Source organism: Zonotrichia albicollis, chromosome 1, assembly GCF_047830755.1.
Source record: "Zonotrichia albicollis isolate bZonAlb1 chromosome 1, bZonAlb1.hap1, whole genome shotgun sequence".
NCBI classification, from domain to species: domain Eukaryota; kingdom Metazoa; phylum Chordata; class Aves; order Passeriformes; family Passerellidae; genus Zonotrichia; species Zonotrichia albicollis.
In genome coordinates, this window is record NC_133819.1 from 116175526 (window position 1) to 116190508 (window position 14983).

The following is a 14983-nucleotide window of genomic DNA, read 5'->3' on the forward strand; positions in this document are numbered from 1 at the left end:
GGTCTCTCAACTCTTGCATATTTATTATTTATGCTTGAGTTTAATCAGAAGCTCCTTGTTTATCCTTGGAGGCATCCTGTCACCTTTACCTGATTTCCTGCTCGTGGGGATGGACCAGTCTTGAGCTTGGAGAAGAGAATACTTGAAAATCAACCAGGTGTTGTTGGCCCTTCTTTTCTCCAGGTTCATATCCCAGGGAAGTCTTTAAAAAAATCAATTTCCTAGTTCCATGAGTGACATCTGTACAAGATACATTAGCAGATTCTATATTAAAGGAAATAACAGATACAAATAACAGATCATCTCATCATTGAAATGATTTGTTTAGAAGGAGCCAATATTGCTTTCATTGGAAGAATTGCACTTCACAGTTGGATTGTATTGGAATTCTTTAGGAGCAGTGACAGCATGTTGATAAGGCACTGATTGATATGTTCCCTCAGGGTTTCCAGAGGTATTTAAAAAATCCTTCACTACAAACTTTTGAAAGGTACTAAGCAGCCACACTTAGGAGAGAAATCCTGGGGCTGGGTAAGTCAAAGATGGGCACAGGGGGTAAAACTGCTAGTTCTCCCAGCAGGAGAAAGTGCCCACCAGTGTTTCAGGGGATCCTCTGCTGCCCAGCATATCCACAAATGAAGTGCAGGATGGAGAGCCAGAATAGAAATAAAAATGCTGATGGTGGAGTTATTTAATTGCAAGGACCAACTACAAATGGCAGAAAGAAATTCAAGGTATATTACTGTAAAGTGAGGCAAACAGGCAAACTTACCATCTCACATAGAACCAAGGATTCTGAGCTGTTAGGATGGAGATATTTCTTGATTAGTATCAACTCAGAGCTCATTAGCAATCAAAAAACAAAACAAAACCTTTGAAGTTAATAAAACAGAGACCATCATTATGGCAGCAGAGTACGGTGTGCCTACATCTTGAGTGCTGTGCAGAGTTCTCTCTCACACTATCAAAAGAGAATCCCATAAAATTGACAGAAACATCTGCAGAGCTGATTATACTTCAAGAGTAGACCTTGGCCATTCAGTATCCTTCTGTCAAGTACAACAGAGAATTTGAAGGGTGCTTGATTTTTCACAGAGGCTCAAGTAGCACTTGTTGATGCTAAAGTATCATTAAGCAAAAAATCACAGGTTTCTAGCAGTATAAGCAGCAAGCTTCCTAGACTGGCAAAATAAATACAACACAAGCATTTAGGAACTACTAGAAAAAATTAATTCAATTCTTTATTCTTTTCAAAACTGCAGAAACATTTTTATTGCTTGATATTGAGGTAAGGCACGTCAATGGCTTTATCTAAAAATTTATCTTGCATGCCCTCAGCTAATCATTTCAAAAGGTAACTGACTTATTATCATAACTTCTATAAAACAACTTCTTTATTAAATAAGTTACACAATACACACACACAAAAAAAGTTCTGGTTCTATAGCATAATTATTTTGACAGAGAAACACAGGAAACTTTTCCCAGAATTTACTTCAGGGTTTTTTATTCCAGCCAGCATTTTCTATTTCCACTTCAGGGGGACAGAAGACCAAGAAATAGTTAAGCTCAGATATGCTTTATAAACCATTAATTTCAATTACCAACCCAAATACCATAAAGACCTACAGAATCATCTCAAATTCACATAGTTGCTCATTTCCAGGATTTCACGGGGCTAAGAACAGATGTGTGTCAGAAATCAGGAAACTGGCTCCATTCCTTTGGGATTTTTTTTTTTCCAGAATGGAAGCAGGGGGGAGGAAGGGTAAAGAAGAAAAACAATTTGACTGAAACATCACTCTTTCTCCTGTCTTAAAAAGAAGCAGAGGCTTTGAGCAGAATGGCAATATCAGCTACAGCAGGCAGCTCCAGATAAGGGTGCAGATGTACAATTATCAGCTCTGATAAGTCAGGGATCAGAGCTTTTTGTCTTCAGTGTTGCCTCCAGCACTTCCTTTCCCAGACACACTACAACCAGATTAGGAAAGATAGCAGATAAGACATAAGCAGTGCACAGGATAGTTCAATAGTGTATGCTTTGAGCACCAGCAGAGGAACATTATTACTGCTGTAAGCAAGCTTCCTTTTCAGTACTTCCAGTATCTTGTCCAACACTGAGCCATGTGTTATAAAGCAAAATAATCCTCACTTTACCATTCTTCCTCCCACCTTTTTTAAACTCTATTCTGCACAAAATCTTCTTATAATGCTTCAAAATTTACAGTGTTCCAACTAGCAAGTTGCTACTGACACACCTGGTAGCAGGGAAGTCTTATAAAAGGACAAGTTGTTAATGCAACTTCTTACTCTTAGTAGCCTTAGACTGACAAAAAGGTTCTTTATTTCAAGGAGTATGTGAGTAGTTCACATTTTCCATATCAGAAGCAGCATACTTACTGAAATTAGGTACATCTAAGAACAAGTTAAATAGACCACTGACACCCTGTATTTATTTTTCTGCATTAATTGATTTGTAATACATACTCATTCCTTGGTTAGTGAAGAGGAAAAGCTGAAGTGTACTACCCTAGTTGGTGTCAAGAACTACTCATATTTGACATTTTAAAAATACCAAAAGGTATTATGTGTAAAGAACCTTCCAAAAGCAGACCCTGGTTTTTAGTTCACTTAATTACAACCAACAGTTTTTCTGCACATCACATTTCCTAGTGAGCAAGGCATTACACAACACATCAACCAGAAAAAAACAGAAAAAACATTATCTTTGCCACTATCCCCTTCCAGGGTAAAACCCCATAGTTTCAATAAATCTCTCTATTTTTAATTTTCCTATATCAAAACAGTTTGGGGTATTTTTTTCCAGTATAAAAAACAGCAACAAAACCTTTAGATCACACAGTGGCTGAATTAATTATGTTCAGAGGAAGGGTAGAGGGAAAAAAAATTCAACAGAAGGAATATAAAGAGTGCTGAGTTTTCCTAGAGGCGCTGCTTGAGGGCCCTGAGGCTGGGGAGCAGCTGGTCTGCACGCAGACGCTCCTCTGCGTTGGCCTTCCAGCAGCAGCTGACGATGCTGTGCAGGGCCCGGCCCACGGGGCACTCGTGGAACTCCGGGGCAGCCAGAGACGGGCGCAGGTTGTAGGCGACCACGGCGTAGAGCACGTGCTGCCGCTCGCCCAGGTACGGCTGCTCGCGCGTCACCATCTGCCACAGGGTGATGGCAAACGAGTAGATGTCTGCCTTGGCAGTGACCCTCTCGCCCTTGAGGAGCTCAGGGGCACGGTGGGTGTACGTGCCCCCTTGCTGGCAAGCACGGGCGCTCTGGGATGAGCCCTCCTCCAGTTTCTGGGAGCACCCAAAGTCTCCAATCTTGCACACTCCCTGCTCAGTGATGAAAACATTTGCAGGCTTCAGGTCCAAGTGCACAATGTCCTGTGAGTGCAGAAAGGCTAAGCCTGTCGTGATGTCACAAGAATAGCACACAGTCTCTTCCATGCTCAGGGCCTTCCCTCCACATCCTTCTTCCTCATCCTCCCCCTGTCTCCATGCATCCCCAGTGCCATAAATGACATGGTGCAGAGTGATGTTACCCACGTACTCCATGATGATGGTGCCCAGGCTGTTCTCGCTGGCTGGGGCACAGGTGCTGGCAGCCACCACACGGACCACATTGTTGTGTTGGAGCTGGGCCACATTCAGCTCAGCCCAGAAGCTCTGCCGCGATGCCAGCCGGTTTTTGCTGCTCTTCTTCACCTGCTTCACAGCCACTGTTGCACCATGGTAGGTGGCTTTGTAGACAGAGCCAAAGCCCCCAGATCCCAAGGGCTGCAGGAGGCAGAGCTGCTCCCAGTCAATGGAGCACCAGGACAGGCGTGAGGGCAAGCGGCGAGTCCTGGCTGAGGAAGCTCCTCCCAAAAAGCTTTTGCTGTCTTTGCCAGGGATAACTAAAGGGCTGCTGCAGGGGCGCAAATTTGCAGAGGGGGAATACTCAAAAGAAAGAAAACAATTAAGAGGAATAGGTGATGGCATAATATGAAGGAGAAAACAACAGGCAGCTACTAAGACAGAAGACTACAAAGCTTCCCTGAGAGAAAGGACTCCAAACCACCTTCCAAAGCCTTTTATCCTCCCTTCACCATTTTCCCTCCCTCCCCCAAATGAACTGCATCTGTCCCAACTGTCAGAACCAAATCAGGTTCACCTGGAAACATTCTCCTTCAGCCCTGAAGCAAATCTCTAGAAAATCAAGGCAAACAGATTTAAAGCTAAAAAATTATTAACTCATAAGTATTTCACATAATTTCTAATCTCAAAAGAAAAAGAAATAAGTTCCGCCCATTGAATGCCTCTAGCAAAATGCCCCAGGAATAAATAGAACAGTGACAGGTGATTGCATTTCACCATGGCTCCAGGCAGGAATGATCAGCATCAGGTGCATTAAACAGCTCAAAGTCTTTCTTAGTGGAAGCAGCTGAAGTGGTGAGTGCTAACATTTGATGATGCTATGGCAGGCATAAATATAAAACTGTGTTTGTAGGACCCTACCACTTAAACATAACTGGGGCAAGGGGACTGGTTTGGGTGCTCAGCTTTGCCCATGCAGTACTGCAACCTTAATAGCAGCATAAAGACAAATTATTGTTGTGCATCATCCTTTGGATACAGTAACTAGAATTACACATAAGTATTTGGTCATCTTCCCCTCACACCCCATGCAGTACTACAGGTGTGTATTTTATTTCTGGATCCTTCTTAGAAAAATTATTGCTCAATTTACAGAGCTGTTCTGGCAGAAATCAAAGAAACATAATTTTGTGTTAGTGGTCCATGTGGTTTTTAAAGGGCTCTTTTGAATTTTGACCCTCTCACATATTTGCAGTGCTTGTGCTAACTGCCATAGTGTTTGGTACAAGCTGTACTGCCCAGACAGCAGAGCACCCTTATGGGACCTATACAGTTGAGGATTTTTGAATATTCCAGTATCTTTCTGTACATGATGACAAATATTTTGGAAAGCTTGGAAGCGATTTCCTACCTCCTCACTCTTCAGATTTTTCAGTACAGATTCTACCATGGGACTTCAGACTGACAGTGCCTCTTTCTCCAGGGTTTCTTTTTGGGCAGCACTGACTGCAGGCAGTCCTGGTGTTTTCTTTCAATTTTTAATTTTTTTTTTTTTTTTTTAATCTGGATGTGTATAATGTAGACGGCAGGCTGCTGAGAGGGGGTTACAAGAGTACCCAGACCATGTGCAAGCAGAACTGGAGTGTTCTCCTCCTTGAGATGGGTTCAGTTTTTCACAAACCTGATGTCTCAAAGTGATTTCCTGACCCTCCCTGAACTCTATATCAGCTGGACCAGGGAGTCTCAAAGACATCACTCCTCAGTGAATCAGTGATGGAGATCTTCCCCAGTATTGACATTTAGGACAATCTGGAGAAATCTGTGGCAGCAATTCACAGAGAAACCAACTTGGACCACAGCTGAGTGGGAATGGAGAATGTGGGTTATCATCTGGCAGTATGGAGCAGGCTGGGGAAGATCTAGATGAACAGGTGCTAACAGGACTTGATAAAATGTGAGAGTGCAAAGACTAAGGGATGCCGAGAGACCTCCAAGGGTGGGACAGTTCCTGCAGATGGGACTGCCTGACAGCACAAGGCTCCTCCTTCCTGCCCCCTCCCAGAAGGGACTGTGGCAGCGCAAGAGGGCCCAGGACCCACCAGGTGCTGCCACAGCCCGTTGTGCAGCATGAGCCAGCCAAGTAATATCCTACTGCTACCCCCGCTTCGGGGCATTTCTCTGGCTCATCATCAGTTACTCAGGGATGTTTTGGGGGTGGGGGAGGACCAGAGGATCTTTAGTGTGGTTTTTAAATGTGCAGTGAAATAAGCCATGGAGACAACAGGTATTAACTTTCCTTTCTTAAATAGTACTAAGGTGTTAAGTCTGTATGTAAATTCTTCATTTCCAATGTTTGCAGAGAATGTCTTCTAGGCAGTTGAGTTGTGGTGGAAATGAAAAGCTGCAGAAAGTGGATGCAGCTACATAAGAAAGATTTTTATGCCTATTTTCTGAGTGCTAGTAGGGCTCCAGTTCTTCAACAGGCTTCTGTGCCATACAGCATATAAAAGCACCAGAAAGACATTTCTGCTCTGAATTCTCCAAGCCTGTTTTCAACAGGTTATGGTGGCAGTGAAGTTCAAAGGGAAAGCTGAATGTGGAGAGGCACAGGTAGAAGGATGTGTGGATGAAAAGACTGAGCACAGACCTGTTAAGCTGACAACTACAGCAGCCTTTCTGATGATTGTGAATGCTATAAAATAGCAATAAAATCTTTGTTCATAAAATTGACAGGATTAGGGCTGTTTCCAAATTTCTTTGATTGAAATCTCATTCAAAAGGCTGTATCAGACCTTCCACATTCTTATTTCCAAATTCCATGTCCACATCTGTCAGCTGTCCTTTTGCTGCCATTTCAGGTAATTTTCTTGATACCCTTTTCTGCCAGAAATCTTTCTGTTTTGCCCTGCCATTGTAGACATTGTTGTATTGCTGTTGGAGAATACAGTGAATTTTTGAACAGGAAGAGGGGCATTCTCTGGGATGTAAAGTGCCCCAGTGTAACCTACTATCCTGCCTCAATCTTACAGCTGAGGACCAAAGGAAGGGAACATCCAGAGTCTTTCAGTGTGAATATGATTGATTTAAATGCAAGCAGGCTTTTATTCTTAGTGAACACCATTTTCCTGTAATCCATTGATGATTTGGCCCAGTGACTTCCCAGGAGCCACAATTGCTGCAGGATGTCCATGTTAAGCTTCATGGCCCCATTTAGCCCTGGCTTTACTGCAGGCTGGGGAGCCACCTGCAGAGGGGAGCAGGGCTGCTGGGGACACACTGCCCCTTCCCTCCCGGCCACCCTTCCCCAGGGCAACCCCCAGCAGCCTCCAGCCACACTGTTCCCATTGCACTGCCTTTTCCATGAGGGAAAAGGAAGCTCTAGGAGCCAGAAGTCATCAGTACAGAGTGCAATAGGAACTTTTAAAAGGGACAGGGGGGAAGCACACAGTCTGTGTCCCGTGGGCTCCATTATGTCACAGCTACAATAAACTGCAGCATCAATGGGTTTGTTCCAAGCTTGTGTGTTGCATTTCTGCAGGCAAAACATACCTGTGCACCCAGTGCTGCACCAGCTGCCCCATCTAGACTGTGCTTCTGGATGAGAAGGAATACAGAATCTCACTTGCTTCCCCCATTCTTATTTCACTTGCATATCAGAAATATAGAAACTCTTTCTTTGCCATTGCTCTTAGTTACCACTGCTGTTTGTTTGGTCACTGCACAGGAGGAATCAGCCCTGATACCAAGGGCCTTAAAGGGCAGGCATGGATGTAACCCTGCACAACACAGGGCACGTACCAAACACCAGCTTTGTTTTCATCAAGGTGCATCACTCTTGTGCTTAATAGCCAGTTTTGTCTAAAACAGGAGAGGAACAGGGCTGGGGATCAGAAACTGACTTCAGAGAGTTTAGGAGTGTATAGTTATATATATATATATATATATATATATATATATATATATATATATATATTTCTCCACAATGATTAATTTATTTGTACATTTGGTGGTTGTACTATGTAACAATCCCTTGAAGGCTTGGCTATCCAGAGGCTTCTAAGAACTGCCTTACAATACAGAGGTAGCATTGTGTTTCTAATAGGTTACTTTGTAACCTTGCTAAAGGAGCCAAGTGCAGCTCTTCAGTACTTAAATTACAGTCCCACTCAAAGGAAGACAGTTCCACAGCCTGTGGCTTAGTGACTTCTGAGAGGTTTTCTTCTCTGTTTGAAACCAAGTTTTTTTTTTCTTCTTCTACTGTTAGTCCCTCTGATCTCAGTTTAGGATTTGATGATGAACCTCCATTCTCCCTATGCCCAGAGTTTCATAGTCCAAATGTTGCTTCTGACCACACCTCATAGACCTCAAATGATATTCAGAGTTGCCTGAAAGGAATTCTGATATGATCAATTGCACAGGTGTAAGTGATAGCATTGTCTGGAGCCAGTCCCTACAGAGGCTTGCTCTGAAGATAGGCCACTGATTAACAACTTGTTCTTTTTCTTTTTTTTTTTCTTCACTACAAGAACAAGCCAGAAAAGAATCCAGTTCATGTTTCAGAGTTTGGCTGTTTTGGTGAGACAAATGACACCTTGGAACCACAAATACAAGCAAGTTTTCATTAAAGCAATGAAAGGTAAACCCAAATGCAAGGAAAAAGTACATCTGCAAGAACTGTGATGCTGTTTTACTGCTGAGACATAATAATAATAAACATTTTAAAAGGTTAAACCCTAGTTTATAAATAATAAGATCAAGTTTCAAACACACATTGCCAAACAGCTGTTTGATGCTTTTTTCCCTTCACACTAAGGTTACTCCATGTGTTCAAGAGCATGAAGCAAAGGCTCTTCTTACCTGAACACACTGAGGTTTTAACTGGAGGCACTGGGAAGGCAGGTGAGGTTTCACAGCAAATTTACAGGGGGCTCAGTGACCAAGGTGGACCAGGGATAACAATCTGAGCAATCTGAGACCTAATGCTGCAGATTAATACTACAATTTCAAACGAGCACCTCGTGACGAGCTAAAAGAATCCAAACTTAGGGATAAAGACAATGAAATGTAAACTGCAGGCTCTCACCCACAGCAGAATTTTCTGGCCATGCAAAGACCAATACCTATCCTGGCAGGTTGACTGCTATCACGTGGCAGGCACCTTGTGCAGTATTTTCAGCCAAATTGTCCAAGACTGGTTTTGCAGTCTTGCCCCTGGAGCAAAGCTGACTTTGCTGGGTACAGAGAGATGCCAAATATAGTGGTGGAATTTAAGACTTGTAGCTTAAGGACTAGGAAACAGCTTCAATGCTTAATGAGCAAAATTAATCATGTACATCAAAGGACCCAGGGGGGTAATGTCAGAGCTAAGCCGAGCACTGGAGGCTGCTGCTTTGCCAGGTACATGGATTTAATGCTGATGCCTAGACTGATGCCTAAAGGGGTGAGTCTCTCCCAGCAGCTTGCACAATCCCATTTACACAGATCACACCCAGCTCTGGGATGTGTATTAAATACACTGCCATGGAAAATGTGGTGGCTTCCTGCAAACACCACCTCTTTGGAGGGTTGTAGGGGGGAAGAGAATCCACTAAATTTGGTGGCTCTGAAGTGGTGGCCTGGGTACTCTGGTGGGGCACAGAGGTGCCTTAAGTCAAAAGGTTTTAAGCCCAACATTAAAATGGGTCATACAATTCAAATACATTATTGCAAGGCTTTCAGTGAGTAAGCAGAAGCTTCCTGTAAAAACACTGCTGAATTCAGCCCAAGCCAAACAGAACATATAAAGTATGGGGCAACCCTGTAATACTTCGCTGTCAGTCAAACACTGACAAAATAAAAGGATACAATTTTCAGGTGAGACTTAAGAAAGTTTGGGACTTTATTCTGTGTTTATCTGTCATGAATGTTTGATATTTGGTAGTCTTATGTTATACCTCAGATGTTGCCCACTTATGGTGTCCCCCTAAACCATAACCAAAGTCTGTATTTTATTTTTATTTTCAATATAAGTACTTGTGAAGGATTTACTTGTGAAGAACTTTAAGGATTTACCCATGACCATGTGTGTGTAACAATTTAACACAAAAGCCAGTAAGCCAGAGTTGAGCCTGGCTTAACTCTTAATTTCAGAGGCACAGCCTATAGAGCTTTTCTGCTGAAATTGTATCTAGGACTACACAAGGAGAGCTGACAAACACCTTCCTCACTGGAGTCTGTGCACCCTTTAGATAAACTGCTGTCTCTCATAGATTAATCAAGTACTTGGAAGAAGCTCTGCCGGCCTGCCTGGGAAGACACACACTGTGCTAACTTGGGGATACCTTAATAAACAATATGATTCACTTTGGATTTGTAAAACACAAACACTTTAGACTTAAACATTTTGGAGGAAACCAAAATGAAAAAAAAACCCTGAAGTTAATTTAGCAACTGTTCCAGCTTGGATTACTTTCCCATGCATACATGCATGCACACGTACATGTGCACACAAAATATTCACCAGAGTTCAAGCAATGTACTGATTTTTAGGAACTGTGACTTTTCAGGTTTTCTGCACTACTTAGCACACATCAAACAGGGATCTGACACATGAAAGTGACACTAAACCATTCTTTTGTACGTGGCAGTTCAGTGCAACAGTGAGAATCAGCCCCACAGGTAAAATATCAAGGGATCAATTCAAATGGATTTCCAGCTGAGCCACAGCAGGCATGACCATGGCTTGTTCTCAGAAAGCTCAGCTGGCAGCTGATGTCTTTTCAGTCACCTCTCAGGCAAACCAGCTCTGTAGCTGGTGATCTTGTGATACAAATATCCCCAAATGTAAAAAGGCTGAGTGATGACAATGACAATGAAGAACAGAATTGTTCATTATATTTTTTACAAATACTTATTTCTCTGAAAATGTTCATTACTTGAGGACATGCAGATCAATAAATCAATAAACAAATGTATAGAAAGATAAAAATACCAGGCAAAGTGTTACATTTTTATTAGGAGAAGAGAACTTTCATACTGAATTACCTGGGATATAGCCCACGAGCAGGAACTTGAAACTTCACACTGCTGCTGGGGTCTGTCATTTTCAATACCATTATCTCCGGTGTTGTTCAAAACAGAAATAGAGTGTTGCTGTTTATTTGCTAAAGGCCTCAGCTTACACTGATAAGCACCAGTTAATCTTCCGAAATGCTTCTTGAACTATTAAGTACAGACTCAATTTTGTAACAGAGTTTATCTTGCTGTCCTGCTTGCTGCCTGTGTGTGATCGCCAATCCTTGCTGTGCCAACTACAGCAGCTGCCACTTTGGAAAACTTAATTCCTATCCGGTTTTATAGAATGTTTTGATTTGCAAAGCAGGGAAACCAACAGCATGTAGCTGCTCAGTTCTTGCTCATCCAGCAGTAGCTCTGTATCAGTTCTATTTCTCTGTCAAAAACCAGTTTTCATCCTAGGACATGCTTGTACGTGGAAAGAAAAAGAAGGTGTAAAGAATGAGGAAAAGTGAAGGGGAAAACTAAAGCAACCTTCCTCTTCTACTCCTGGAGGACAGTGAGACCAGCTACAGAGGATACTGCAAAACCATTTTTCTGTACTTTCTTATGCAAGTTTTGGAAAGAAGTGGTTACAGGAGAGACAGAAGGGAAGATGTCTGTGGCTCTGAATTTAACAAGGAAATTCTGGAGGGACTGCATCAAGAGATCTCTATATAACACACAGATGTCATCTGTGCAATTACTGCAGGGGCTGATGGAATTTCTAGAGGCTCTCTGCTTGGAATGAGGGCATATTAAATCAGTTACAGTGGGTGAGACCCACTGTACTGTCCTCACTGTTAGGACAGTAACACAGTGAACAGGGTGGTTTTCTCTTGAGGGTGTGTGTGGGGGATATGTGTCTGTGGGTGGTTATAAATTGTTTTGCAGAGTACTTCATATCATAGAGCATGTGTTGAGCTTTTGACTCTCAAAATAACAAGACCAACCCTCTCAAACAAGTTAGAAACCTGTGGCACAGAAGTGATAAGTCAGCTCAGAGGAGTGGGGTAGGGATCACAAGAAAGGAAAGATGTCTGCATGTGGCGAAGGTGAAAACCACCAACTCTTTTTAACACTCATTTCTCTCCAGCTAGGTTACAGCAAGGAACCTAAAAGCCAAGATTTGGGAAAGAAAGGAACTCAAAAGCAGGGAAACCCAGACAGTGCTAAAGATGTTAACAAAACATGCTCCAAAAAGCAAAGAAATGTGAAATGCTACTCTTTTACTTTCCTGGCCAACAGTCTATGCTAGGGAACACCTGTGGAATGAGCAGAGGTAAGTTTCTGCAGTTGTGTGCAGGCTGCTTGTCTGGCTGTGAGGCACCTCTTCCCCAGGCATCAGCCTGGCTTCTTCAGAAGTCACTGCCAGGCCAGACAGACATCTATGGGATCATCTATGGGATCATCTATGGGATCAAAGCAACTGAGTTTCTCCTGGAAATACTGCAGAGAGACATCCAACATACTGTGTCTAGCACATGGCACGCCCTCAAAGTTTGTCCTGCAAACTACAAGAAGTGATGTATGAGACTTGCACGGATGTGAAATTAAGGGGAATCACCTACGTGTCCCAAAGGAATGGTCCCACTATGGACACCCCATACTTACCTTCCAGTGTCTCACAGTGTTTCAAAGCACAATTTGATGGCAAACTCAACTGCTTCCTTCAGTTCATAATAGCATCATCCGATTTGTTCCTTGGTGAAATCATGAAACACAGATATTTATGCCTTAAGATTTTCTGAAAAACTGACATTTTACCAGCCATAAATTATAAAGACAGTTATGCCTTTGCAAACTACTCCCAGCAAAACTGGATGAACACTGTAATTACTTCTTGCAATCCCAAACATGCAGATCAAGATTATCTATTGAAATGCCAGGCATAAGTTATTCATTAACTAAAACCATTCTGTAATTTTATTGATATATTTTGTGGAGTTCACATATTTTTGTACAGCAAACATAACACTGTAGGCCACAAGAAGCTGCAGCACTATTGTTTAATAGCAGCAAGGTATATTTTATAATCAGGGTATGTGGACAATAAATAGTCTGTTTCTTTGGATGTGAATGTTTAAAATGAAGTTCTGCTGCAGCTTCATAACGTGATTGCTATTTTACAGAGCTTATACACAAAAATATATATGCAATCTTTTTGTCTATATTTTATACAAATACAACAGTAGTTTGTGAATACATTTTAAAGTACATATACATGATAAGCAACTCAATTTTCCATATCACAGGATAGCAAATTTTAAATGCAAGAAACATATACAAATTCAGTCTGGAATGCAGGGTTTTCTGTGTTCTTTTTTTTTTCTCTATTTTTTTCCAACTCAAAACTTTTATCATTAAAAACATTTTAGCATACAAGTCCAAACAATTTTTCCAAGTCCAAACAATTATAGCTAAAAATATAATTTCAGCAATCCGAGTCAGGTTTGGGTGTGACATCATTCACCAATATACTCTTCCCAGTTTTTGTCTAAGGCTTTTAGTAACATATAGTATGTTCTTCACTCCACACCATATAAAAAGCCCACATTTAACATTAACTAGCAGTCACCTATTTTTGTGAACAAGAGCTGGGCTTGTCAGCGTTTAAATTTGCATGTCCAAAATTTTACTTTTGCAAGTGCATATGAATACATTGTGGTGTTGCACAAAAGTTCATTAATGACAAATTAAGTCACAGTATAAAAATATATCATACAACTATAGGTCTAGTATAGTCCTTTTTTTTCTATGGGTAAAAATACATCTGAATGAGACAGGGAGGTTTGTAGCACCATGAGAGGAGTTGTATCCCAAGTTACATTAGCAGCATGATCCAATATAACAATATTGCAGGAGTGTTTCTGAGGAGATAAACATTCACTCTGGTTCAACTGTACCACTGAAGCTTATACTGAAAAGTGTTTACATATGATTAGCAATAGTTCTGTGTCACTTCCAGGGCTAGATAACTGTTATCAAAAGACACTGCCTTCCAACAAAAGTAAGACACCCTTATTGCATAAAAGCTTTGGGACTACCCAAACACATTTTGAACTACTGTGGCATTACTTGTAAGTTGAGCATGATGCTAAGTAAGCTGTGGTTTAAACTGTACACTGGGGGCAAGCAGGACAGGCAGCTAAGCCTATAATGGTTTACTACATACCAGATAAGTACATATATTTCAGAGGCTTATCTATAGACTGAGAAGAATACAGGAGAAGCTGCTAAACCAGTGTATGAGACAGACATAACAAAGGATGCAGGATCCCCATAGCATTTACGGATGCAGGATCAGGCCCAAAGTTAACTTCAGACAGCAGCATAGCGATAGGATGTGATAAAAAAAAATGTATCAAATACTGCATGTTAAATATTTTTGACGAAGTTTACCATCAAGAACTCCAGAAGACAGTTTGCAAACGGTGAGGACAAACTCCTAATTGTTTTTGACTGGTATTTAAAATGGCAGTAGAAGACAGTGTAGTTTGAAACATGTAAACCTAGTAAAAACCATTGTAAAACCCTTAAGAAAGACACACTGGTTCTGTGCAATATAGCAAATTGATAAGAAAACACTGTAAAAATGTACCTGTTTAAAATTACAATGTCTACCATTTTGTACACAAAGCATTATACCAAAGGCCTACATATATGTAATCTAATGGCACTTGAAACAAATTATAATAAAAGGTTTTATAATAAAAAGCATAACCTGTAAGAAATTTTCTTAAAAGGTTTAGGTTTTCTTTTTGAAAGTGCTATATCTTGTAATATGTGTAACATAGAGGTTGACCAAGCTTTATTTTAAAAAATATTGGCCTATAATACAAGTTTAGCTCACTAGGCAAATGATCCTGAAAATATGTACTCTTAACATTCATTATTAGCTTAATAAAGCAATCAGCTCTGGCTCATGTTTCAGTCAGTATATGGTTTTTAAAAACCGCTACTGCCAAATTAACAATAAATCACTCTATTCCACAATTTACTACTAAATAAAGCACAAGCAACAAGTACACAAAAATATATATATTTAAAAAAAAAAAAAAACAACAACAAAACAACCTTACTAGAAGTTTAGAAGTTGCACAAAGAGTGGTGCATGATCAGCCAGCCCTCCCCCCTCCCACCAAGAATCCATGGGAAATCAAGAAAACGGGTTTTAAAAACTGATGGTTTAGTAGTGGCCAATAGTGACTCTGCCTAAGTGATGCTCAAAAGCACTCTGGTGGTGCTGGTATTGCTTTAAGGGTCAGTCTGCTTCCATGTTACCCTACATCCTAGTTCAGCTGCAAACACTCTGGGTGCAGCCACCCACTGAAACCCTGACTGAATGAGGTTCAATATCTTG

At 41.2% G+C, this 14983-nt stretch overlaps 1 protein-coding gene and 1 long non-coding RNA gene across 2 annotated transcripts in view; one reads left to right on the forward strand and one right to left on the reverse strand.

The window, feature by feature from the left end:
* LOC113458824 (uncharacterized) overlaps positions 1 to 13639 on the forward strand; it is a 32467-nt gene extending 18828 nt beyond the window's left edge. The window contains exons 3-4 of the long non-coding RNA XR_012582539.1: positions 8115 to 8224; positions 11717 to 13639. This is a non-coding gene — a long non-coding RNA (uncharacterized LOC113458824). The remainder of the gene's footprint in view (positions 1 to 8114; positions 8225 to 11716) is intronic.
* MOS (MOS proto-oncogene, serine/threonine kinase) lies at positions 1679 to 7541 on the reverse strand. Its single transcript, XM_026791369.2, has one exon. It carries the CDS (start codon positions 3991 to 3993, stop codon positions 2944 to 2946), a length of 1050 nt encoding a protein of 349 aa, XP_026647170.2. The 5' UTR covers positions 3994 to 7541; the 3' UTR covers positions 1679 to 2943.
* Positions 13640 to 14983: the final 1344 nt, after the last annotated feature.

Coding starts and splice junctions, on each gene's coding strand:
- MOS (XM_026791369.2), bottom strand. CDS start 3,993: ATGCCATCACCTATTCCTCTTAATTGTTTTCTTTCTTTTGAGTATTCC.